The following is a 27,507-nucleotide window of genomic DNA, read 5'->3' as shown; positions in this document are numbered from 1 at the left end:
ATGTCGGTGAATATATGAGGTCACCCGATGTCAATTTCAGAAAGGTAGTTGCCTGAAAATAGTGTGTAAAAAAGACAATATCTTTGAGGACATATGTACCCTAATTTCATAGATCTCTTAGACTCTTAAGATAATCATTTGGTTTTTAAAGGCATATCAAGGCCTTTCTTACAGTGGGTACATGTAATCAAAAATTACCTTGTATCTTCCAAAGGGAATACACCTTATAAAAGCCTTCCTGCAGATTTTTCTATTTTCTCTATTATTTCTTATTTTTCATTTCTTCGTCATTAGTAACAGTGGGCTGTGCAGTTTCTTGCTGAATTATAACCTGCAAGAGTGTTTAAAATTATAGCTAGTTCCATTGCATAGAACTGTGACGGCTACATGACTCATACTTTATCAGAACGAAACTTCTGGAAGGCGCATAGAGTGAACCGAAATAAAGTGACATACCTTGAAATATTTTGAAGGTTCGTATTATTCACTGTCACTTGTTCGAATTTGTAGATCCCTAATCGACTCTGGTGAGGTAGTCACATTCAGGTAGTTACCTTAAAAAAAAAATAAAAAAATTATTTTAAAATAAGTAAACATTCTTGCACTTATTGCATGGAACACACGAAAACGGACATAATGCGTTCTTTTAAGTAATCTCGAGTCAGAAGGAGCGGCCACCCTTATTGTTCCGATGTGTTGGAAAAAACTAGACGGAATACTCCCATGTTGCCCTGGTTCGTGACAACATTGTGTCGAACCCTCGGGATGTATTGCAACTTATGATATATGGCAAGTGGGGTATCGGCTTGTGTTGGCCCAAGTGATGGATAGATATGACCGAAGCAAGGTCATAAACGCGCATAACATGATTAGTCGAAACCGTGACATGATGATTATTTAGTCACGTTAGCCAAGTGCAAAAGTAAACTATATGTACCCGTGGGCTGTCTTTCACGTGCAAGAAAATATTACGTTATATATTTAGTGACATGATAGTCATGTACAGGCGTAAAGGGAAACGAAGATAAAAATGTAAGGATCCTACCTGTGGGGGTCCCATTCGATATCCCCAGTCGGCGTTTCCTCAATACTCGCGCCTGGTCCGCTCCGGCCAATGTTACCGTCCTCTGACGGCGGGAGAGTTTTTAAAGATCACAGCCTCTCCACGTGTTGGCTGTTACTAAAACCCACGACCCGAACCACTACTAGGAGGGTCGAAAACGGCCGCCATTTTAAGCTAGTCAAAGTAGACTAGTTGTTAGTCATTGAAAGACGACAAAGTTATCGGTGGGACAGAATGTTAAAAAATATAACGGGAATATTTAACAAATGAAGCACCGGCAGTGAAGGAAGTTAATAAATGAGCCCATTATAGGGTAAATGTATAAAGTCGAAGAACTTGGAGATATTGCAGGATAAAAGAGTTAAATAACTAGTGATGCTGAGTGTGAGTCAAAGCCGGCATTCTGACAATAAAGGAAATGGCTTCTCGGTTTGCCTGTTAGGAAGAGCCCTGGGGGCGCAATTGGTATATTCAATATCAACATTAAATTGAGAATACATACATTTCACATTATTCGTATGGACAAGTATTGGAACCTGACCTGGGAATGAATGGAATGATACGGTCAATGAAACCATAAGGAAATTAATAACCGGGGATTCCGGAGAGGTCCACAGGAGAAGGGGAAGGGCCTATGGATAAACACAGGGGACCACAAGCACCCATGCTCCATTTCAGGTTGATCTAACCCCCTATAATAAAGGCTGATATGTTCCAATCTTTAATGCGATGGTATCCTAAATAAGATAGTAATGCATCTCGTCCTCTGTATTGTGTCCCATCTCTACACACTTTAAGCGACATATCCAAGCCGCTTCCCTTTTCCTGAGCAAAAGTTCACGATTTCCTCCTCTTGGATGAGGTGGTATGTAGTCAATACCCTGAAACCATATTACCTTGCTTTCTTTGTGGTGTTCCTGCATGTGATAAGTCAAGGGATACTTGAGGTCATAATTCCTTATGGCACGAGTATGTTCCTGTATCCTCTGTTTCAAGGGTCGTATTGTACTTCCAACATATATCTTATTGCAATCACAGCCAATGACATAAATCACATAGCTGGTATTGCAATTGATATAATGCCGTATCTCATACTCTCTGTCGGTGTTATATCTGAATTTCTTTGTTTTATTCCTTCCTAGTGGACAGACATTGCACCCCCCACATGTGTAGAATCCTATAGGTTTTGTCTGTAGCCAAGTGCCTGTCTTTTTCTTCTTGGTGGGATAGCTGGGGCACAAAATGTTTCGTAGGGTTTTCCCCCTCCTGAAGGTGACACTAGGTGTTTCTGTAATGTCTTCCTTTAGGTTGGGAACCTCACACAGTAGTTTCCAATGTTTTCTCAACACCTTGAAAACCTCCGTGCTGTTTTGTGTATATTGGGTGGTGAACGCCAACCTGGGTTTGTTATTCTTTTTGTTGTTCTTAACTTTTTTAATGAGGGTGTTACTGCGTGACACGGTTAGTAGTCTTTTTTCAGCCTTCTCTAGAATTTTCTTATTGTACCCCCTGTTAGTAAATCTATTCTTGCAGTCCTGTATGGCATGTCTGAAGTTTTCCTCCTTGCTACAGTTGCGTCTGATGCGCACCATTTCGCCGTATGGTATATTGCGAATGGTGGAGCTAGCGTGTGCACTTGAGGCGTGCAATAGACTGTTACACGATGTACCTTTTCGATATAGATTACTTTGTACTGTGTTGTCTTCAATAAAGAACAAGATGTCCAGGAACTCTATTTGTTTGGGGTCAGATTTGATCGTTAGTTGTATATTGTAAGGATTGTCATTCAAGAAATTGAAGTATTCATGCAGTTGTGCTTTGCTCCCCTTCCAAAGCATGATGATATCGTCGATATACCTCCCCGAGAATATGATCATATCCATCCAGGGGGAGGCATATTTGCAGAAAGCATGTTCGTGCTCCCACCACCCCATAAACAGCCCCGCGTACGAAGGAGCAAATTTGCTCCCCATCGCGGTGCCCCTTATTTGGTGGTACCACTGGTCTTTGTACAGGAAGACATTTCTTGACAGGATAAGCTCAGTCATTTCAATGAGCATATCATTGTGATCCATGTGGTCTGCAGTCCTCAAAGATAGAAATGACGACAGTGCTCTGATGCCAAAATGTTGCGGTATGCACGTGTACAGTCCCGTGACATCTAGCGTGACGAACATGAGGTCAGCTGACCATTCCAAACCATCCAGTTTTTTCAAAATGTCACCTGAATCCTGTATATAGGAAGGCAGGTTTACCACCAGGGGTTGCAAAAACCCATCAACGTATTGTGATAGACGTTCAGTTGGGGAATTGATACCCGATATGATCGGACGCCCTGGTGGAAAGTGGCCTCCTTTGTGGATTTTAGGCAATGCATAGATACAAGGTGCCATTGGATAGGTGACTTGTAGGTAACGACATTCTTCCTCTGACAGTAGGCCAATCTCACCCCAATCGTGTATGCGGTTGTTGATGTGGGTGGCAAGGGAAGGCATGGGATCTTCCTGAATTCTCTTATAACAGGTGCTGTCACTTAACTGCCTGTTGATCTCACTCTCATAGTCGACAGTGTTCATTACGACCACATTCCCACCCTTGTCAGCCTCCTTTATTGTGATGCTATTGTCCTTGGCTAGATCTTCCAAAGCCAACCTTTCTGCCTTTGTGAGATTATTATGTTTGATTGCATATTTATTGGGGGAATCAATCATTTTGTAAAAGTCCTGTGAGACTCTTTCCTTAAACACATCGATATTCCTATGCGTGTTAGTAGGTGTGTATTTAGAGCGAGGCTTTAAGCCACTATTGATTGTTGTGTCCTCCTCAATATCTAAGTCAGAACGGATTTCCTGTAGGGATGGATTATCCCCAGTTTCAATAGATAGCAAAAGTTGTGCATTTTGGAGGTCAGTGATAGTAGTAGTACAAACAGATCTCGTATTTAAATCACAGACAACAGCTCCAGGGTGGTTGTGAAAATGATCTTTTAATTTCAGTAACCGTATGAATTTAAATAAATCTACCATCAACAAGGTTGGGTCCCCCACCTGCGATGGACAGAAACTTAGACCTCTCTTAAGGATGTTATTCTCCACATCCGTGAGTTGGCGGTCTGACAAATTGACTATAGACAGGGCGTTGTCAGTGACCAATGGGGGTTCCATCTCTGATTCAAGATCTAAGAAAGGAATTGGATTATCTAGTTTCTCTTTGACCTGGAGTCCATTGGATGGGCAGTTGCCCCCTTTGCCTGTGTTGTTTTTCCACTTTTTCCCTCCCCTTCTGGTTTTGGGTCTGGGTTGGTATTGGGTTTCTTTGCCCCATGGCGGATGCGTTCCATCTCCAATAAAAAATTACGTCTTGGAGAGACGGCCTGACATGCCCCGCCATCCTTAGAGGACGAGCTTCCCATTGAGGATATAGAACTACTGCTGGCGCTCATAGATTCCTCCCTACCACGTTTGCCTTCTCCTCCCTGTTTTGGATTGTCAAATTTACGTGCAAACGTGTAGATGCGCCCTGTCTTATAGTCCTTGTCGTCGCGCTTTATTTTGCGAAGTTTTTTATCGCGTAGATGAACCTGGTATCGACTAATTACATCGTCAAAAATCTCATAGTTCTTTTTAATACTATCTTTCAAGCTCGATGTATCTATATCACGTTCTAAGTCAAGAATTTCTTGTTTCAAAGCTGCCACCTTTTTCTCAGAATGCCGAATTAGTATTTTCATCATTGTGTGTGAGGCCTGTTTCAAGTTATCTTCCCAATCCCTGAGAGCGTCGTCGTCTAGATCTTCAAAGGTCGGGAAGATTAGGATTCGCAGGCCTCTAGGGATTTTTTGATTGTCCAAATACTTTTGTAGGGTGATGCCATCCCACCACCTGGACATCTCTAATTTTTTGAGTCTTTCCAATTTTAGGAATTTGGCTCGAAGACCTTCCGTACTGGGTGCTATTGGTGTTGAAGCACCCGTAGATTGGTTATTGCCAAATAGGCTTGATGCCATTTCCTCCCTGGTATCTTTAAATTTGGACATAATGCTAGAAAACAAGTTCTAACCGAAACCGGTGTTATGATACAATGTTAGCAGTCAAATGATTTCAAAATACAATATAAGAGGGAAAGGTAAATCAATACAATGTTACACTTGGCATGGATTGTGCACACAATGGGTCCAAGAAACGAATTTTTCAAAAACACAATGTGGACAGTGGACCACTTTTAACACCCTACAAGCACCAATCCAACTATTTCCAATATTTGCATTTAAATTGTCTTTCAAATCGTGTGTAATGTTCAGAATACTCCCTGTCCAGAGAGTATAACCCAACAGCTTTGGATAAACACAAGATTTACAACAAGTTCCGAAATGCACCACTTTGACAGTCAAAATTACACCATATGTCAGTGAAGGAGTCTATGTTCGAAAAGAAATAGTCCAAATAAGAGAACGCTGAGTCCAAAATTGCAAGCAAGTGTTCAGGATTCTTTTAATTTTCAAAACGAAAAGCCAGCCAACGCGTTTCGTTCCTTCAAGTGGAACTTCTTCAGGGCTGTGGATCGTAAATAAACATACAAAAACCACGTGTGAGTACCTACAACAAACCGATATTGTGCTTAATACATAAGTAAACAATCAATGTTAGCATTACCTGAGGCAAGCTAAGATTAAAAACAAACTAACATTAAAAATGCAGCAAAAAATGGAAGAATTGTATGCGTGGGGGGGAAGAAAGGAGTTGTCCTATCCTATTTACCCCATTCTTTAGCTGCATGAAACATTTAAAAACGGGGACATATTAAGGGGTATGTTCTCCTACTATGCTTCCTGTTTCAGCCAATGATGTCTAACAACAAAGTTCTAAATTTAGACACATATCTAATTTCAACACATTCAGTTCATATATCATAATGTTGTCAAGGTTACAATTAACAAACAGCGCTCTCATTGCTTGACTTTTTTGTTTGCCAGATTCATGACTGCTAAACATTTCCAGATTATACACTTGGTTGATCAGTTAAAAATAATTCATATTGCCACATCGGAAAAAATCTGTTTGTATATCATAAAATGACCAGTACTATTGCCAAGAATGGTATCAAATAAGCAAGTCCATTTATTTAGGGATGTATCTATCAGGGGAAAATTCCTACAAGTCTATAGTCAGCTATGCCGGTCATGACAGGCACATATGGCATCACTACACTTATCTCCAAGTCCATAAGTTAGAAGAAAAAGGCCCATATATGTCTGGGAATGACTGTTTTCGTGTTTCCTCATATAGCAAGGAAAGAATGCAATAAATTGAAACAATGCAAAGGTAAAAGTAAGACTCCTACCAGTTATGATAGATGACGAGTGTAAGGATTTCCTGAGCCGGGATCAAAAATTAACCATAGATATTTGTATCCTATGTCTGGATGTCGGTGAATATATGAGGTCACCCGATGTCAATTTCAGAAAGGTAGTTGCCTGAAAATAGTGTGTAAAAAAGACAATATCTTTGAGGACATATGTACCCTAATTTCATAGATCTCTTAGACTCTTAAGATAATCATTTGGTTTTTAAAGGCATATCAAGGCCTTTCTTACAGTGGGTACATGTAATCAAAAATTACCTTGTATCTTCCAAAGGGAATACACCTTATGAAAGCCTTCCTGCAGATTTTTCTATTTTCTCTATTATTTCTTATTTTTCATTTCTTCGTCATTAGTAACAGTGGGCTGTGCAGTTTCTTGCTGAATTATAACCTGCAAGAGTGTTTAAAATTATAGCTAGTTCCATTGCATAGAACTGTGACGGCTACATGACTCATACTTTATCAGAACGAAACTTCTGGAAGGCGCATAGAGTGAACCGAAATAAAGTGACATACCTTGAAATATTTTGAAGGTTCGTATTATTCACTGTCACTTGTTCGAATTTGTAGATCCCTAATCGACTCTGGTGAGGTAGTCACATTCAGGTAGTTACCTTAAAAAAAAAAAAAAAAAATATTTTAAAATAAGTAAACATTCTTGCACTTATTGCATGGAACACACGAAAACGGACATATGCGTTCTTTTAAGTAATCTCGAGTCAGAAGGAGCGGCCACCCTTATTGTTCCGATGTGTTGAAAAAAACGAGACGGAATACTCCCATGTTGCCCTGGTTCGTGACAACATTGTGTCGAACCCTCGGGATGTATTGCAACTTATGATATATGGCAAGTGGGGTATCGGCTTGTGTTGGCCCAAGTGATGGATAGATATGACCGAAGCAAGGTCATAAACGCGCATAACATGATTAGTCGAAACCGTGACATGATGATTATTTAGTCACGTTAGCCAAGTGCAAAAGTAAACTATATGTACCCGTGGGCTGTCTTTCACGTGCAAGAAAATATTACGTTATATATTTAGTGACATGATAGTCATGTACAGGCGTAAAGGGAAACGAAGATAAAAATGTAAGGATCCTACCTGTGGGGGTCCCATTCGATATCCCCAGTCGGCGTTTCCTCAATACTCGCGCCTGGTCCTCTCCGGCCAATGTTACCGTCCTCTGACGGCGGGAGAGTTTTTAAAGATCACAGCCTCTCCACGTGTTGGCTGTTACTAAAACCCACGACCCGAACCACTACTAGGAGGGTCGAAAACGGCCGCCATTTTAAGCTAGTCAAAGTGGACTAGTTGTTAGTCATTGAAAGACGACGAAGTTATCGGTGGGACAGAATGTTAAAAAATATAACGGGAATATGGTGTAATTTTGACTGTCAAAGTGGTGCATTTCGGAACTTGTTGTAAATCTTGTGTTTATCCAAAGCTGTTGGGTTATACTCTCTGGACAGGGAGTATTCTGAACATTGCACACGATTTGAAAGACAATTTAAATGCAAATATTGGAAATAGTTGGATTGGTGCTTGTAGGGTGTTAAAAGTGGTCCACTGTCCACATTGTGTTTTTGAAAAATATCTGTGTATGTCCTCTACCCAACTGGTGTAACTAACTCTTGTGGTTACTTTTGTATGCATGCACTAGGGGCCCGATGTAGGTCACCAAATACCGGTCGGTAACGGCCGAATTCGGCCGTTACCGACCGGTATTTGGAGATTGAGATGTAGGGGCCATTATTTTACAGAATCTGTAAATTTACCGAATCGGTAAATTTACAGATTCTGTAAAATACTGAAGCGGCAATTTTACCGATTTGGTAAATCCCAGATGTAGGTAGCACTGTTTACAGTGCTACAGGCCTTCAGAATTCGGTATTTTATCACCCAATACAATTGGGTGGTAAAATACCGAATTCAGGTGTACATGCACATCTGTGCATGTACACCTGTGCCATGTGACACACAGACATGCCCTTAGGGTATGTATGTGTGCCACATGGCTCACAGGCCTGGAATTGGGGTGCTACAGGGTGTCAAAGTGACACCCCGTTCACGCTTGCAGGATTCGGTATTTACCGATTCGGTAAATACTGAATCGGTATTTCCCATTGATTCCTATGGGCTTCAAGGCCCATAGGAATCAATAGGAAATACCGATTCGGTTTTTACCGAATCGGTAAATACAGAATCTTACAGATTCGGTAATTCTAAAATAAGAATTACCTACATCTGCCCCCTTCCTATTTACCTACTCTTAAATACCGAATCGGTATGATTCGGTATTTAAGAGTAATGTTGGTAAATGCTTTATTGTACAGTTAATAAAAACCATTACAAATAGCTATTAGTAAAAAAAGAAAATGATCAGTTAAAGGAAAACAGTTAAAAAGGTCGGTCTAATACCATTAAAAATGGGACAATGATCATCCAGCAATATATACAGGTAAATTCTGTTTTAGATAAAAAAAATTGTGTGTATGTCCGAGCGCATGCTTTCGGCAAGTGGGTTTTTCTATATCCTCCGCTCCCCTTCTGACCGGCTTCTCCCAGAGTGTTTGTGCTTCATGGGGAAGGTACTTTAATGTTCTTGGTCAATATGGGTCTCTTACCCGGTCTGAGGACTGGAGGCGGATGATGTTATATAGGCGATGTCAATGTCCGCTTGTGCTCTCGTCATTTTAAGCCTGGTGTCTGCCAATCGTAGGTATTTTACCAGTCGGCAGGCCATTTGCACGTCATCTCCTCTAAAACAGCTCAGGACTGCTTCTCTGCAAGACCTGATTCCTTTGTTTATAAACAAGGGTCTCAATAGGTTCTTCCGGTCTTGCTGCAGCTCTTTGCAGATGGTTATGAGATGTGTGATATTTTCCTCATGCATTCCGCACAGGCGGCATTTTGCTGGTTTTGAATGTCGCAGCCATGGGGCCGTGTGGCCCGCTGCTGGTAACACTCCTAGTCGTAGTTTTAAAAAGGATTCTTTTGTTGTTTTGGAGAAACTGTTCACTAGGTACGCCTGAGGATTAAGTTTGTTGTATGTTTGCACCGTCAGCCAGCCATGTGCTCTCTTGGCTAATGAGGCTTTGTCTTGCAAGAGGGATTCTTTCTTGACTATTTTATTAATAGTTTTTTTGAAACCTGACGGGCTCCCTTGAAGGTCCCATAGCTGCCTTGCCCCGAGATGATTGATGGCCTCCTCCAGGAAATGTCTTGCAGGACAGTCATTTTTGCTTTGCAGATCTTTCCAGAGGAGAGCGTTAAGGGTATTTTCTTCTCCTCTGCTTATCTTGTGCCAGGTCTTAAGGTAAGTTCCCTTTCGTGCAAGTTCTTCTTTGGTCAACCCAAATTCTAGGCGGATCTGAGCCGGTGAAGTGTATTTCGGAAGACTGAACATGATCCGCATTGCTTTTGAAACTACTCTGTTCAGGGTTCCCGTATCCCTCCCTCTCATTGCTTCACTTCCATATGTGATTGATGGAATCAGCTTGGCTTGAATCACTTGTAGGAGCGGAGCAAGGTTTGGGCCAACGATTTTGTTTTTGAGGTTCCTAAGTGATACTGCTATCATTAGGCCTCTCCTCTTGATCTCCTCCAGTTGTGGTTTGAAGCTACCCCTTTCGTCTATTGTCACTCCCAGGTAGCAATATTTGTTTGTGATTTCCAATTTGTTCAAGTCCAAGTACCATCTGAATGGTAGTTTTTGCTTGCGGTAATTAAGGGGCATGATTTTTGTTTTACTGTAGTTGATGCAGAGTTTATTAGCTTTAAAGTATTCCGCAGTGATGTTGAGAAGCCGCTGTAGCCCAATCTGGGTCCGACTGATCAGCACCAGGTCGTCGGCGTAGAATAGGCAGGAAAGCTGTTTGCCCCCTAATTTTGGAGCGTGCGAATTGTTAGCGTTAAGTTTTGTACAAAGGTCGGCCATAAAGAGGTTAAATAGGGTTGGCGCTAACACACAGCCTTGTTTTACTCCTGTGTGGGTTTGAATTTTCTTAGTTAGGTACTCTCCAGGGCCTAGTTTGACCTGGACCCACGTGTCGCTGTGTAGGAGAATTAGTTAGTTCAGTAGATCATCTGGGATGTTCATTCTTTTCAATTTTTTCCACAAAAGATTTCTGTCTACCCGGTCGAATGCAGCACTATAGTCTATGAAGCAGAGGTACAAGGGATAGTTTTCCTCTTGGGCTGAGTCGATCAGTAGTGACAAGGCTAGGATGTTGGTAGATGTCCCCATGTTTTTCCTGAAGCCGGTTTGGTTAAACGGGATTGTTGAGGTTGCTTCTGCCCATAGAATTAGTTCCTGAAGTAGGAGGCCTGCGTAGTACTTTGCCTCATTGTCTAGAAGGGCTATTAACCGGTAACTTTTTGGATCTTTTCTATCTCCTCTTTTGTAGATTGGGGATATTATTGCCCCCCTCCATGATTGTGGGATTGTAGATGATTGCCAGATTTTTTCGAACATTGGTTTGAGGTTAGTTGCCCAGTATTTTGGGTCCTGCTTAAATACTATTGGTGGTATTCCATTTGGGCCGGGGGCTCCATCTCTTCTACCTTTTGTGATCCTTTTAATTATTTGTTCCGTCGTGATTATTACAGCCTCATTCGTTCTCAGGTATTCTTGATGTAGGGGCAGATGTTCATCCTTCTTTCCATTATCGGTGCCTATTTCTTTCCCCCGTTCTTTTAGTCTCACTGAAGTGCGTGCTGAAGTGGGTTATCCAGTCGTCTTCTGTCACCTGAGAATCAATCCCTCGGTTTTTCCCATTGGTCTGAGCATTGATCTTTTGCCAGAACTGAGCGCTGCGATTTGTTTTGGCGTCATGTAGGAGTTTTCCCCAGAATGCCTCTTCTTCTTCCCTTTTTTGCTGCCATATTAATTTCTTACGCTCTCCTTTTAACTGTCTAAGCTCTTGGAGGAGGGACGGATCTGTTTTTGCTCTTCGTAGAGTCCGGTTAATCGCTGTCTTCAGTATTTTTAGCCTTCTGTTTTTTCGAAAGTAATTGCATCTTTTCTGTTTCGTGTTGCAACTATTTCTTGTTCGTGTTACAGGGTCTTTTCTCTGCGCGTTGTCTCTCATCCGTTTTACAAACGCTTCCCAGCTTGTTATCGGGTTATGCGTGGTGCATTGAGCTTCATTGAGTGTGCGTATCGCTTGCTCTAGTAGTTTTTCTGGGTTGGAGACTTTGCATTGTACCCGTCTTTCATTTGATGTAAAGTCTGCGCCTACGTTATTTGAACTGGGAGGCTTTAGTGTCGCTGATGTTTTCATTACTGTTTCCTGAGGCAGGTGATCGCTGCAATCAGTGAGACCGATTCTAAAGTCTACAACCCTTTGGTATAGACTACGGGATACAAAAGTAAAGTCAATGGTGGAGCTTGCCTGGGTACTGTGGAAAGTTGCTGACTGCGGTTGATCTCCTGGAAATCTACCGTTAAGTGCTCTAAGTCCTAGCTCCTCTAATGTAGCCAGCAGGGTCCTTGTGGTTTTTGTGCTTCTGCCCCCCGAGGTACGGTCTTGGCGATTGAGTTCCCAGGCAAATGGGTCCTCGTCGTATTTGGTGCCCGTGGCTGCTTCGCTCAGCAGATTTAGATTGAAATCCCCTGAGATAATGATGTTATTCGTGTGCTCGGCCTTCACCAGTTTCACAAGTTCTTCCTTCAATTGTCGCACTCCCTTCTTTTTCTCCCTGGGGTGCAGGTAGAGGTTTATGAAGATTATATCCTCAGTTGGATTTTGCGCACGAGGTGACAGTCGTAGAGCTAGCATTGCGTTTGGGGCAGGTAAGTTGTAGTCTAGCTGTTCTGCTTTTAGTATCGCTGTTAATGCACTATAAGTGGCAAGGCCTCCTTTCTTGTGGCCGAAAAGCGAGCTCTGGGTAGGCGGTAGAAAGTTCAGTGTATACCCTGACAGAATTGGAGGTGATTCAGTCCAAGTTTCTTGTAAGGCGATGATGTCAAATTTTGTCAGGTGGTTGCATAGGTCAATGTCTGAAACCTTATCGCCGGTGCCATTGATGTTCCATGAACATATACTTAAGGTGTTAGGTTTGTTGACTCTTTTTGGTTTTGTTTGTCATTGGCTTGTATCTTTCGCATTTAGGGACTTTGCGAGCCAGCTCCAGTTGGGGGAAGCCATCTTGTCATTAGTCAGTGATCTTGTTTCTTCCAGACTCAAGTGCGATTGTCTCTCGGGCGTTTTACTTCGGGCTCCTCTTAAGACAGTTCTTTTAAGAGTCGTCTCCTTGGGCTTCTTTAGGAGACTTTCATGTAAGAGGGGCTCCGGGTATCTTGTGGGCAAGAGAGTTTGTAGTTCTATCCCCCAAGAGTCAAATCTTTCCTTTTCTTTTAATATTCTCTCCGGAAATTCTCCTGTGGTCCATATGGTTTTTGTCGACTCTACCCCGGGGTGGCTCCGAGATTCAATAAATTCGACGGATTCCAGGTCTGCCGATGTGATAGTTTTGAGGCTCTCTACTGTATTTAATAGCCGCAAGATGTTTCCCCTGTTTAAAAAGTCCATTGAACCTCTAGAGTGGTATTCAGGATGGAATATTACGGTCGTTGTTAAGCCTTCTGGCCCACTCTCTCTTGACTTAGTGTTTTCTTTGTCAGCAGGTTTGGTTTCCCCTTGACTGGGGGTTATCCTTGGTACAGTTTTTTTGGGTTGGTCAATTTTTTCGGTGCTTTCTCGACAGTTCCGGCCTGAGAGATTTAGCCTTGCTGTTATGATCAACTTGGGGCTTCCTGGGATTTGCATTTCATCCCGGTTTTCAGGGCAATTTTTGGTGAGATGTGACGTACTCTGTTTTGTTCTTTCTTGTGTATCTCTGTCAGGTGAGTCTGAGGTTATTTGTGAGTTATGCCCCTTGTCGTTCTCCGCGGGCCCTATGTTTTTTCCCCCTTTTAGTGTGCTCAACATGTCTTTCTGGGTTTTGGGTGCTGGGCAAGTGGTTGAACCACTGGGTAGGGCTGGGCCGCATCCAGATTTATCCACTGGGCCGGTGTTTTCACTGTTGCTGGTCATGGTATTTATTTCTTCCCTCTCCCTTGTTGCACTTGCTTGTGAGGTGTTGGTTGCTGTTTGATCACTGTTGCAGGCCTTGCCCCAGGCTAGGCACCCTGTCAATTTCCTTTGGTTTCTTCCCTTCCTTTTCTGTTTTCTTCCCACTTTTCCTTGCGATGGTTGGTGGGAGATTGCTCCCCCATTTGGGTTACTTTTGTCTAAGTCTGGTATGGGTGCTGCAGAGTTTTGCTCTCGATCAGCTTGATGACTACTGGTGATCAGTGCCTTCATTTGAATTGTTTTGTCCATTGTAGGGTGTGAGTTGGTAGGCGTCTTTGGAGGCTCTTGCTGTATTGTTTGTGGATCGTCTTGCCCGGTAGTTGTGTTTAATTGCTTAACCTCAAGTTGCTTGAGGGGATGGCTATTTTTAACTACTGTCCTGAAATCAGATAGAAGGTTTCCCAGTGCTGTTGGAAGTGTTGCTAGTTTGTCCACTATGGTGATGCAAGGGCAGTTAGATGCTATCAGCTGTGTCTCTGCTTGCGCCCTTTTTATCAGGTCATTCAGGTCTGCTAGCTTGCCGTCAATGTTTGCCACGTATGTGGCCAGAGTGTTAAGGACAGAAAGTTGCAGATCCATCTTGTCGGATTGGTACTGGATGGCGTTTACTGAGGATTGCATTGTCTGCAGGAGGGATGCCCAGATGCAGAGGAGACAACTGAGAGGGTACTTCCTCTCCTTTATTCTCTTCCCTGTCCCCCCTGCTCTCCCAGCTTGCGTCACTCGTGTCCATCAGGTCCTTCTTTTGCTTCTTTTTTGTCTGCCTGGGCTTTCTGGTGAGTTTCTGGGGTGCTGTATGGCCCGTGTTGTCCGTGTTGTCCCTTTGCCTCCCTGACCTCATCCTGTGCCCCCTCCGCTTTCTTTTTTTGAAGGGAGGGCGATTTGGAGATCCTGTGGTAGCAGGCAGGGAAGTGTGGTACAGTGGGTACCGAAGGTACAGTGGGGGAACGGTGAGAGAGCTGTGAGTGGGCTATGAGGGTGGCTAGAGGGGGGGGCTGAGGGGGGCTGGAAGCAAACCCTTAGAAACAGCTGGTAGTGAGCGGAGCGCTGGGGGGGACCTTCGGGCAAGATCGGACCTAGTCAGATCTGCCTGGGTCAGACCCCCGGCTCTTACTTGGCGGCTGCCTCTATCGGCGTCCACGCTCACGTCCTTTGTCCTGCCCTCTACAGCAGCCTGCAAAAGCCTGCAACAGCCTCGCCTCGCTCACCTCCTATGTGTTGGAAATCCGATGATCCGATCCTGACGCTGGAGCCGGTGCGCTAAGGACGGACGGCAGATGGTGCTGCTGCTGCTTGGTCCGAAAATGCAGAGATGTGCGGAAAATCCCTCCGCGCTAAAGCTGAAGCTGACGCTGGTGGGTGCCGGTGCCTGCCAATGAGTGTAGAAGAACTGCAGCCTTCTCTCTACCTCACAGCTCAGCTCAGCAACGGCCGCGGCTTTCTCCGGCTTCCCAAGGTGTCCCTTGACTCATTCAGCATTTGGCCCCTTCGACCTTCAGCAGCTCTGCGTAAGTGCAGCGTAGTCCGTTTTCCACTCTCCTCCTCTTCTTCCGGTCAGCGCCGGCTTCTCCGTTTTTTCGCGGCTTCTCCCGTTTTTTCGCGGCTTCTCCCGGTGCCGGTGGCCGATAACCAAAGCCCAGTGCCCTCCAAGGCTTGGAGCCTGAGGAGCCTGAGGGCCGGGCTCACTGGGGTTCACGGCTTATTCGCGGCTTTTTCCGGCACACACGACCTGCATCTACACCGAGGCTAGCTTCGGTGGTGCTCCGGCGATTCTGGTGAATGAATGACTGACTAAGAGTAGGTAAATAGGAATTACCTACATCGGGCCCTAGATGTCCATTCTTAAATACTATTACTGTAACCTGCTGTAACCCTGTATCCTGTGTGTTGTAAAGCGCTCTGATGCCTTCGGGTTCATGTCCGCACTATATAAAACTGCAAATAACGAGATTAGCCCTTGACCATTTGTTTTGCAATTTTACAGGTGCGTCTAGCAACTTGACTGACATTTGTCAGCTGGATGGGGCCAGCCGGGCGTTGAATAATTCTAGCTGCACCAATCAGTCCGTAAAGGGGACTTTGCACGTCATATCCTTCCTCTTCATTGGCCAGTTTCTCCTCGGAGTGGGTGGAGTTCCTATTCAGCCATTTGGCATATCGTATGTTGATGATTTTGCCAGCAAAAGGAACTCACCATTTTACCTAGGTAAGTCGTTCATATTGAAGCTGCCCGTAACTTTCACCCTTGACTGTCATGACTTTTTTTTCCCGCTCTTCGCAACATTAACAGTCTCTTTGCATAAAGAAATTTATCTCATACATTATCACCTATTTTATGGAAATTGCATTTGACTTTGAAGGTCTTCTCCAGTCACTCCTTTAATATGAAACACTGGGGTATGGCTTCCCAAAATCTTGTGCAGGGTTCTGAAAGTAGACCGTTGAGCATGTGCTTTCTGCTAAATTGTCTCCAAATCTACAAGCCTGGATGTAGAAAGAGGCTGTGCAGAAGAACCAGACTTTTAAATGAGTATGCAGGAGGCAGGCACGCGACTGGTTGTGCATTAATACGACTGCAAGGAATGCCTTTTATTGCATGCAGTATTTTCCATGGGGTCTGTCAGATAAGATCTCATTCAAAATAAAAACAATGTCCTTGGACACAATTCGAGGCAGTGCGTTTAATGATATGGTGCCATCTAGTGGCGGCTGGCATTGCCTGCCTCAACATGAATGAATCACAAAAGCAACCTCTGCTTTCTTTTGTGATATGTCAATACATTCAGCAGTGACAGTGCAGGGCCCTGCAAAGAATGAGGCCTAGGTCAAACGACCACGCCACATGCCACATCTAGGGAGATGCGTCACGTTGTAAAGCCCTGTGTCACATTATACCTGCACCAGGTATAATGTATGCAGAGTAGCCGTTCCAACGTGGGAAAGTCTCATAGAAGCGACACGTGGAATCCACAAGATTTCACTGTGCCACTTTTAGGACGTCTCTGCGTCAAAACCCTATGCCTGCTTGGAGCAGGCATAAGAAGTGATGCAGCGTATTACGAATAGGCCTCCCCATGCATTTCTGGAGTTGCGTCATGCTTGCAACACAACTACAGCAATGAGTGACATTTGAGCCGACAGATGTGTCAGAATTTCTGATGCATCTGTCAATCCTCGTGCCATCGTGCACCGTATTGTAAATACGGTGGATCCATGGTGGTGCAAGGGTTTCGCAGGCTGGAGCAGGGAAACTGAGGCATCTATAAAGATGCATACGTTTCTTGTAAATAAGCCCCTTGAAATGTGTGTGCATTAACACAAAATTCATGCCTTAGCTAGCTTAAGGAAAAACTAAGCCTCAAACTCCATCCTTACTGTGATATTTCATTCTCCTACGTGAATAGATTTGCATTTTCATGTCCCACATTTTCCCTTTGGGCCTCCCGTCTGGCACCCCAAAGTTCAGGAAATCAGTTACTTCTGCCTTTTTGCAGGCGGAGTTCCAAACAACTGGAGCAGAGTTTTTTCCTCGTCTTGCGATCTGCAAAATTAAGTTGGTGAGCGAGGAAAATTCAACGCAAGACCATCTCCCAGTGAGATTTCTCAAAGCAAGCGGTCAAGGATGGTCGCGACCGCTCACTTTGAGAAGCCATCTGTTCGCGTTGAGGAAACTGCCACTCGAGTCGAAAATCTACATTAGTGGCAGAAAGAAGCAATGCCCACTTGCACTGCGCATGGTGCAGTTTGTGCTGATTTTCCAGCATGGGAAAACACCTGGCACTAAAAATCAGTGAGAACGGTGCACCCTAACGCACTCAGCCGCTTGCCGAACTATGTGTAGCGTGGCAGAGTTTTTGGGTCAATTCGTAGAGCTCTGCATAGCTGAACTCCACCAACTCCTCCCAGGCCTACCGCTATGTGTCCACTGTGGGTGGGAAAATGATCACTGAGTGTACCCCAGGTAGGTTTGTAATTTCTGTTTGGTAGTGGCCACTCCACCTTTATTGACCCCTGCTGGTTTTCCATTGGTTATTTTGAGTATAGCCTGCGGCCTTAGTCAAACTGGCAGCTGTTGCTGACCAGATGTGTTTTGCCCCTTATCCCTCACCTGTCGCGGGGGTTCTCATTTCACACCATGGCCCCCCCTTTGTCTTTCAGAAGGGAAGCAGGACGCTGCTATCCTTTTGATCTGGCAAGAGAGCCACGATTGCCATTTCCCTGCTGTTGAACCCCGGGTGCCCTCTGGCTGGTTACGTCTCTGGCCTGTTGAGCTACATGCTTCGCATGCCAGGCCTGAACATTAACCAGTACAGTCGGCCACCCTATCAACCCTTTGCTCCTCACACAAATAAAGCAGGGTTGATTCTGAAGGTTATTATAGGTGCAGCTTATTCCAAACACAATGATGACCACCGCACGCAGACGGGAATCTCGACATGTCATAATGCACGATACCATCTCAGTCATAAAGCCATCCTTGTTTACAATTGGCAGTCTTTCTTTTCGTGTCTGTCCGACAGGCATGGGTGAGTAGTGGCTGTGCCCTGCAGGAGATTCCTTGCTTTAACTTGGTACCAGCTGCTTGTATTCACCTGCTGGTACCTTAGGCCTTGTTGCTGCTGGGCCCCATACAATTTCCCTTTGGCCCTGCCTTTTGACACCCCAGTGCTCAAGAAATCCATTCTTTCTTCCTTCGGGCTGCTTGTGGATTTGGGTCCTTTACATTTTACTCACTTGACCACCACACTCAGGTGGGGTTGTCACCCCTCTACAGCTCTCATCCTTAGTCCAGTCTGATGGTTTGCGCACTATGTGCACCCGGCCAGTTACAGAGAACCTTGTACACGAACATCCGTATGCCACAATATTCATTGGTCTTTATGTTGAGTTTCCTTCTGGATTACTCAACTATGCTGTAAAATGCCACCCCCCCCTACATTGGTAGGGTGGGATAATCTCTGACCACATGACCCTTGACCACCCTAATGTCGTAGATGTGGTGATGAGGCCCACCTTCATGCTCTGTAAGAGCTAGCTGCCCTCTACCTAACATTGTCAAGTTGTTTCCCTCAAGGTAATTAGTAATATGTCCTGTTCTATCTGTGTTTATCCACTGCCCCCTCATACCTGGGCTCCCCTCCATGTCATTGTCATGTTTTCTGCTTAATTCAGAGACTCTGTCCCTCACCACCCCTTGTTGTAAATATTTTTGTCCACCCTAAGCGTGGAAGGGTATTCTCAGATGTGAGACCCTTGCTCATTGCACCATCAGGATTCAAGCAAACCGGGCCGAAGACGGCTGTAATGCCAGAAACCGGTCCCCGGGAGCTTGTTTCCTTCCCAGTGTAAGAATTGGCTTTTGTAGTTTGGTTTGCCCTGTTCCCATCATGCACTGGGACAGGAACAGACTAATTTGCATACAGCCAGGTTCTGAAACTGGGATGGTGCAGTGAGCTAAAAAACGGTGTTGGATCTAGCCCTGATCTCTTGACTGGGTGAGAGCTTTCTGCTTAATTCAGAGACTCTGTCCCTCACCACCCCTTGTTGTAAATATTTTTGTCCACCCTAAGCGTGGAAGGGTATTCTCAGATGTGAGACCCTTGCTCATTGCACCATCAGGATTCAAGCAAACCGGGCCGAAGACGGCTGTAATGCCAGAAACCGGTCCCCGGGAGCTTGTTTCCTTCCCAGTGTAAGAATTGGCTTTTGTAGTTTGGTTTGCCCTGTTCCCATCATGCACTGGGACAGGAACGGACTAATTTGCATACAGCCAGGTTCTGAAACTGGGATGGTGCAGTGAGCTAAAAAACGGTGTTGGATCTAGCCCTGATCTCTTGACTGGGTGAGAGCTTTCTGCTTAATTCAGAGACTCTGTCCCTCACCACCCCTTGTTGTAAATATGTTACGTAGTTGTCAGCCTGGCTGCCCTTTTAGTGCCCATCCCTGAGCAACATATGAGTGCCCCATTAACCAAACTGTCCTGTGCCTGCGGCTCTTGTTGCCTGTTAAAAGAATGAGCATTATATCGGGTCTGCGACCTGAGCCCGCTCCCTCTGAGACTTTACATATGGCTTGTATGCTCTTGATTCCGACCTGCCGATCGCTTTGATACTTGTCTCCCCATGCAGAGAGTCGCAGCTGTGGTCGCTAAGCCTATTCTGAATGAGTGGGTCCCGAAGCATGTGGCTGCCAAGCCTGCCTGCCCCAGCACCAGCGCATAACCTGTGTCATATGGAACCTGCTAACAAAAGGGCCCATTCTGGTGTGTAAAGAGTGGTGATGTCCCTACTGGGCACATATTCCTTCATGAGGCAAACTGGGAAGAATGCTGTGGCAGCCAGCAGTGCAACGTGCCCATCTTGCCCCTTGCTAGTTCTTGGTCAGTTTTTGACTTCCTCATCCTAAAAGTCATGGAGTCCCCTACCAGCTGCAGATCGGTCCATCATAAGCAATGTATATAGCATGCTACAGAGCATGCTTTTGCATTGCGTTCCCTAACAACGCGGTAGTTACAACGACCCGTTGTTACAACGCAATGCCATTACATCGCAAGTCATTAGATCGACTTGCACTAGATTGCGCTCCAACATTAGTAATAGTATAATTTACTATTCCAACTCCACCCTGCGCAACAGTAGGGAAGGTGTTGGAGCACCATCTAGTGCAAGTCGATCTATTGACTTGCGATGTAATGGCATCGCATTGTAACAACGGGTCATTGTAATAACCGTGTTGTTACGGAACGCTATGTAACAACCGCGTTGTTCTGGTTGGATGGATTTAGGCCCTGATCTCTGTACTGGTGTGAATGTATGACATTGTTCTGCATTCTGTCCATCAACTGTGGTTTTTTCATTTGTCACATCGAGTGGGATGGGTATGCTCAGACGTGAGTCCCATGCTCTCCACACCACTGGATTCAAGCAAGCCGGGCTGAAGACGGCTGGAATGCCAGAAACCGTCCTCGGAAGCTTGTTTCCGGTCCAGGGAAGGCATGACTTGGCAGTTCGGGCTGGACTGTTCCCACGAGGCACAGGGTCAGACTGATTTGCATATGGCCATGTCTGAACTGGGGTGGTGTGGAGTGCAAAAAAACGATGGATTTAGGTCCAGATATCTGTACTGGGGTGAATGTATGACATTGTTCTGCATTCTGTCCATCAACTGTAGTTTTTGCATTTGTTTCCCTTGAGAAAGCTGCCCAGAACATGACGGTCTCATATGGGTTGGTGCATACTGCTGGGAGGGCCTCTATAATTGCTGGTAGGCACTCAAAGTCAATTAGGAGTCTAATGTATTTAGCTATCCTAGGCATTCCAAGACCTTCATAGCTGCTGATATGTCTACGCTGTTTGTGGAGTCAAGTCCCTGCTGTAGCTTGCAGTGTTGTGCTATAGCTGCTAGGTGTCCCTGAGCACATTATAATGTCTTATCACCCTTAAGTAACTAATCAATGAAGTGCTCTACAGCTGCCTGTACTTTGCTTGTGTTGTGAGGTTCCTTTAGTCTGGAGACTTCCCTAAAGTTCTCTAGACTTTTGTGGTACATGATGTGAGTCATTGATGACACAACATGGTTTACCAGCCAGTCTTGTCCTGTTCTATCAAAGACCACAGTGTTATGGAAAGTGGGGTCATCTGGAGTTCCACCTTTGGTACCAGCTACCTGAATCTCTTCCACAGAAATCGAGTGAGAGCATCAGCTTGTGAGTTAGTCCACGCATGAATGTGCCTTGCCCTCACTTTAATGTTTGAGCAAAGCTGCTCCCTAGCCATGTTCCTCATGAGTCTCATCATCTTTGGGCATCTTGTTATGATGTAATCTATTGACAGCACCAATGCTTGTTAATCTGACTAAATGATCCCTGTCTTTGACCAGGTAGGTTTGTAATGTCTGTTTGGTGGCAACCCTTCCACCTTTATGGACCCCCTACTGGCGCCCCATTGGTTATTTTAAAGGTAGCTTGCAGCCTGGGTCAATTCATCAGCTGCCCGGGAGGCATCCAATATTTGTGCCCCCAGGAGGGGGTCCTTTGACTGTAAGGGGCAAAGTGGAAATCCGCTGCCAATTTGCCCCAGAAAGAGGGCCACGTCTGCCATTTGTCTAATGTTTTACCCCTTGGGGCCCTCTGCCCAGTTATGGCCCATTGAGTCTCAGCCGCATGACATTCTGGCATACACAGTTTTGTCCCATATTTTTTTTCAATATTGCTTTCACTAATATTGTTGTCTACAATATTGTTTTTTAAACATATATACATTTAAATAGTTATAAACATATAAACATTAAATATGTTAAATAATAACAGAAATATAATACAAACAAATATATTTCATGGTTTTAAAAAAATCAACAATTATAATTATTTACAAAGAGTAAAACACACATATATATATACACATATATATAGAAATATATATTTACATATATTGAATTAAAATAATGATATAACAAAAATATATAAATACAATAACATATTTTTTAAAGAAACCATTTTAACTACAAATACACAATATTCTTTTTTTTGTTTTTTTTTACAAATACACAAGGGGTAAAATGTACTATTCCCACTCCAGTCAGTGCAAGTAGAGAAAGTGTTTGATAGCAGAGGGGTAACATTTACTATTTCCACACCAGTCAGTGCAACAGTAGGGAAATTGTTGGGATGCAGAGGGGTTAAAACGTACAATTCCCACTTCACCAGTGCAAGACGAGAGAAAGTGTTTGATTGCCAGAGGCTCAGGGAAATTACTATTCCCTCTCCAGTCAGTACAGCAGTAGGGAAAGTGTTGGATTGCAGGGAATTAACATTTACTATTCCTACTTCAATCAGTGCAACATTAGAAACAGACTAATTAACTTGAACAAAATAAATCAACATACTTAATAAAATAAAATATAAATATGTAAAGATATAACACATCCTAATAGTTTTTTAATCAAAATTAAATGAATTATATATTACAATTTTGAAGACATATCTTAAATAACTAACAATAATATTATAAGTAAAATAAACAACTATATTCTCAACATATTATTAACCAATAAATACAATGTTATGTACATTTAAAAATACAACACAATTAGAACATACAATAAAAAACAACATAATTATAAAACATTAATTCACTATTTTTATATGTAATATTACTTAAATAACTTTCAATCCTATATATCTACAAAGTACACAACACACATCTAATATAAAAGTGATTCTTCAACTGATATTATTTACACATTTACATAATTAAATATTTATTAAAACATTAACAATGATTAACTATTACTTAAATAGTTATTTTTAATTACCTCCACACCCTTTATTCATCCAAAATAGTCAACCGACACAGAATATATAAATGAAAAAAATAGTTTTTACATTATTTTCTTCATTGTCAATTAATTATTACTAATAATTAACTATAAAAAATAATTATATTTAATTAACTTGCCAACTCTTTCTCCTACAAATGCCACAACTCACACCTAATATGTAATGTAAGGAATATCTTAATTTCAAAATGTAGTTAATATTTATCATTTCTATAATTATTATAAATAACAATTATTAATTAATTATTGTGAACAATTTCCTGCACACCCTTTACTCATACAAAAACACCATACATCCCTAGGAAATGTATATTACACAATTTACATAATTAATTATCAATGCATTTTTAATATTAATCAACAATGCATTATTAATTATAAATAATTTACTCCTACAAAACACACAACCTGCACCGGAAACATAACTATACAATCAACATAATTATTTATCAATTACATATTTCATATTTATTAAACATTAATATTAATTAATTATAATGAACTCACATCCCACTCTATACCCCTACAAAAAAAAACCTGCACCTGAAAGTTAATCGGAAAAAAATAATAAACAATTTACATAAATAATAAAAATTTATTAAAAATATATTAGTATTTAATTATAATTAATTTTCCTCCCACCCCGTTCCCTCTATAACCTTAACACTCTGCTACAGCAATACATATTTTAAAAAAAATATAAAATGTAATTTCAAAAATACTAATGGTTAAAAAACAATATGCATACAAATAATTATAAAATGATATTCTTAATAACAAGATTTTTGGAAACTATTGATGATTTCAATATTTTTGTAAACTGTATTAATGATTTCAATATTGTTAAAATCATTATTACTTACCATTAAATCGATTTTCTTGACAACAATATTCTTGCGTACGCTATTTCTATGTGACAATATTTAAAACTCGATAATTCTGTCTGATGATATTTTAATTCTGATATTTTGTCTGAACACCCCCACCCATACCGCTCACCCTTAGGTTAACACAGCCATACTGAAACTTCACGTCTCTTTCTATTGCTGCACACAATCACACACAACATAATCAAATGCACACACACAGCACATGGTTTGATTTAACACATGAGTACACACACACACACACTTTCTCATGTATAATATACCTCAAAGGGCATACACAAACAAACACACACAATTGTCGACCACCTCCAGTTTTCTATGGTGTAAACTCGACCAAAAGGTTTTGGAGCGCATTACATGAGTACTGGTTACATTACACAAGGACATATTCCTTTTTTATGCACAGGGCGATCAAGTGATGTGAAGAATCACAGGATGTTGTGCCGGCACTGACACTTGAACCTAGCACCCAGTCCCAAAATTGCCAGCTCTTTTCCTGCAGAGTTTAAACAGAATTGCAATACAAGCGTCTGAGATTTTGTGTCCTTATCTCAGACTAATAGCCTCCTATGGTGAACTGCACCCACTTGTTTTTTGTTTCTTAAGTGAGCTGCCTAATTATGCATTGATGACGTGGCTTTTGAGCACTTGCAGAATGTTCCTTTTCGAAGCTGCACCCTTATTCTTGACTAAAATTGAGTGAAATTGTCACCTCACCACTTTTTATTAAAATTATTTTATTTAAAATAGAAGCCAACTTGTTTATGAGTGTTAGAAATTGGGTTACTGGTTAACTGGGGTGTGAGCACTGGTAAGGCACCAATCACAATACTAGGCAGGGTATTGCACAAGCAAACCCCAAATTAACATGTGCTGGGCTGAGGTGACACTGCAGGTTTGTTAAGCCCTTCGTGTGGACAAAGCCCAACTTCCAACTACACCCAAGGCAGACTGCAGGCACCAACTGACTAAAGCAAGAAAATGGCAACTTTCTAACAGTGTCATTTTCAGATTTGTAATTTAAAATCTGACTTCACCATGAGGTAGGATTTGAATTTTGGATTCCAGAGACATCAAACTTGAAGGGGTTATCTCTTCCCATTTTGAAAATACAGTTATATAAGCTAATTAGGCAACTCCAATGTTATCCAGTGGGAGGCCTTGCAGTAGTGAAAAACTATGAATTTTTCACTGCCATGACATTTAAACCTTAAAAGTACATGTCCAACTTTTTATATACACTACACCCTGCCCTTGGGGCTTTCAAGGGCCTGCCTTAGGAGTGACTTATATGTATTAAAAAGGAAGGGTTGGGCATGGCAAGAGGTTTATTTTGCCAGGTCAAAATGACAGTTTAAAACTTCCCACACATGCTCTGCAGTGGCAGGCCTGAGACATGTTTAAAAGGCTACTTAATTGAATGGCTCGATCAGTGCTGCAGATCCACTAGTACAATGTAATATACAGGCCCTGGGCACATGTACTGCACATTACTAGGGATGTATAAGTAAATAAAATTTGCCAATTGGCTATAAGCCAATTCTTCCATGTTTTAAGCAGAGAGCACATGTACTTTAGCACTGGTTATGGTAATGTTCAAAGAGTCCTAAGGCCAACAAAACGAATTCAGCAAAAACAGGAGGTCTGAAGGCAAAATGTTTTGGGATGACCCTGCAGAGAAGACCCTTTCCAACAATGAGCAGGATGCCTCTAAACTCTTTCCATTTAGGACTTGTGCAAGAGCGCATGAAATCTAATGTAAGGCAGCAAGCTCAACTTTAGCTTGGCACCTCACATATAAATAATCAATTGAAAAGTAACTGCTTTTTCCTGTGTGTCTTGTGGCATGTAAAGTAGCCTGCTATGAAGAATGTATGAATGCTAAAAGTACACACCAGGTAGAAACATACTTTCGTCAGGTTGGATAATAAACATGCCTCTGTGTGTCTGTGCAGATTTCACTGTACGCATTTTCTACGCACACATGAATTGCCACCAAAGTTAGCCATCACTGTAATTATTGGCCCAAGTTTTGCTTGGGGGCCTGTGGTTTGCTGTGGCACACCTTGATTGAGTCGCGATAAGGGTGCTCTGCATCACATTCTCTGGATCAATCAAGGACCAACTGGCCTGTAACTTCCTTTAATGTTTTTTTCCTTTCTGCCTCACTATAAATTTTAAAATAGTAATGGGGTTGCCCAATATGTATGCTCTTGCGGGTGGTGAACAGGGCTGGTATTTTGCCTGTGTGTAGCTTTTCCTAAAAGGCTGAACCATCAAACAACGAAACAGGGACAACAAGCAATGTGGTGGGAAAAACTGCAGCATCAGTCAATAGAGAGGAGCGGGAGGGATAGCGGCAACAACAGGTTTACAGTGGCTGGACAGCGGAAGGCCACAATCAAATTAAATTAATGTGTGCTTGGTCCATGCATCACAGAAAGGAAAAAAAGTGATGCATTACGCTGCCTAATAAGAATGATTCCGATAAATTGTAAGCAGTGTAATGATGGTGTTTCCTTCTTTCTGTCTTAACCAGGGCTTTAAGTAGGATGAAAAAACTGAGGGGTCTCTCAGAGGGGCGTGGCCAAAGTAATTAAGGACGTGGCTTAAAACACAAGCTAAGAATCTGTGCTTAGCATGGTGTGCCGCCCTACCTGTATTTTGCTGTTTCAGTCATTGGATCCATATATATGATGCAACAAGTAACACCGTACCTACAACAAGTCATGACTATTCGGTTGTTAGTTGCATAAGATAAATAGGCAGCAACTATGGCTTGCATATAATATTGAAAAAGCTTCCACTTTAAAGCCCTAGTGACACCACGACAATGCTCCAGCTCCTGAGTTTCAAAAAGAGAAGGGATAGCCAGTGAGAAAATAACTCTCTTTAAAGGGTTTCAATTCCCCCACAACTCTCACCTGGCATGACGTCATGCCGTAACTTCTCCACTAGTGAGAAGAGTGAGAAGTGAGCAGTGTGAGCACTTGCACATCATGTGTCTACTGTCACTGCAGTCCGGAAAAAACGGAGCCCGACAGAGATCCGTTTCGAGGCCCCCTTTAAAAAACTTTTGGTGCTCAGCACTAGTGAGACCCGCCCACTTAAAGCCCTGGCCTTAACCCTGTAACTTCTCTGAAACTTGATCAGTAGCACTTTTGTAAGTATCTGTAAGATCCGTTTAGTACGTCTGTCTATGGTAAAACATTGTGAATTCCATGTAACTTTTATTTTTCTAATCGTATGAAAACTAAGATATGGTCTTGAAATGTGACCGCACTGGAGACATCTTTCTAAGTTTCTTCCATTATGTGCTTAAAGTCATATGCTGCTCTTTCTAGGCCAAACTGCACTCTGTGGTACTGAAATATACTCTCTGTTGTCACAGAGGCGGTTAAGTGTTTAGATTGTTTTGCAAGTTCCTCTCGGTGATAAGCACTCACCAAATTGGGCATAGAAAATATCAATGCCCCTGCCAAATTTATGTCAGCACGCGCAGATTTGGCAAGGGATACTTGTCAATCCATATTTTGTTGTTTGAAAACATAAGCCAATGTGGCTAAAATCAGTATGACCAGAGGTCTGAAACAAGGTTGCGTATTGGCTCCCCTCTTTTATAACTTGTACACTGCAGATATGGGAAAATCTCTTGCCCACAGCAACCTGGCCCCCCCTCGACTAGGCAACCGTCCTTACACATTCTGCAGTAGGCAGATGACATTGTCATCCTGGACCATACTAAAGTGAGCCTTCAATGAGCTTTGCCCAGTTTATATGAA

General features: G+C 42.7%; 1 protein-coding gene across 1 annotated transcript in view; it reads left to right on the top strand.

The window, feature by feature from the left end:
- The window catches only part of LOC147693574 (solute carrier organic anion transporter family member 2B1-like), a 457,504-nt gene that overhangs the window by 240,287 nt on the left and 189,710 nt on the right, over positions 1 to 27,507 (top strand). The window contains exon 5 of the mRNA XM_086933236.1: positions 15,487 to 15,708. Within this exon, the coding sequence (XP_086789362.1) occupies positions 15,487 to 15,708 (222 nt within the window). The remainder of the gene's footprint in view (positions 1 to 15,486; positions 15,709 to 27,507) is intronic.

The sequence above is a fragment of the Lissotriton vulgaris genome, chromosome 8, assembly GCF_964263255.1.
Source record: "Lissotriton vulgaris chromosome 8, aLisVul1.2, whole genome shotgun sequence".
Lineage (NCBI taxonomy): Eukaryota > Metazoa > Chordata > Amphibia > Caudata > Salamandridae > Lissotriton > Lissotriton vulgaris.
The sequence above is the reverse complement of the archived record's forward strand: the minus strand, read 5'-3'. Positions and strand labels throughout refer to the sequence as shown.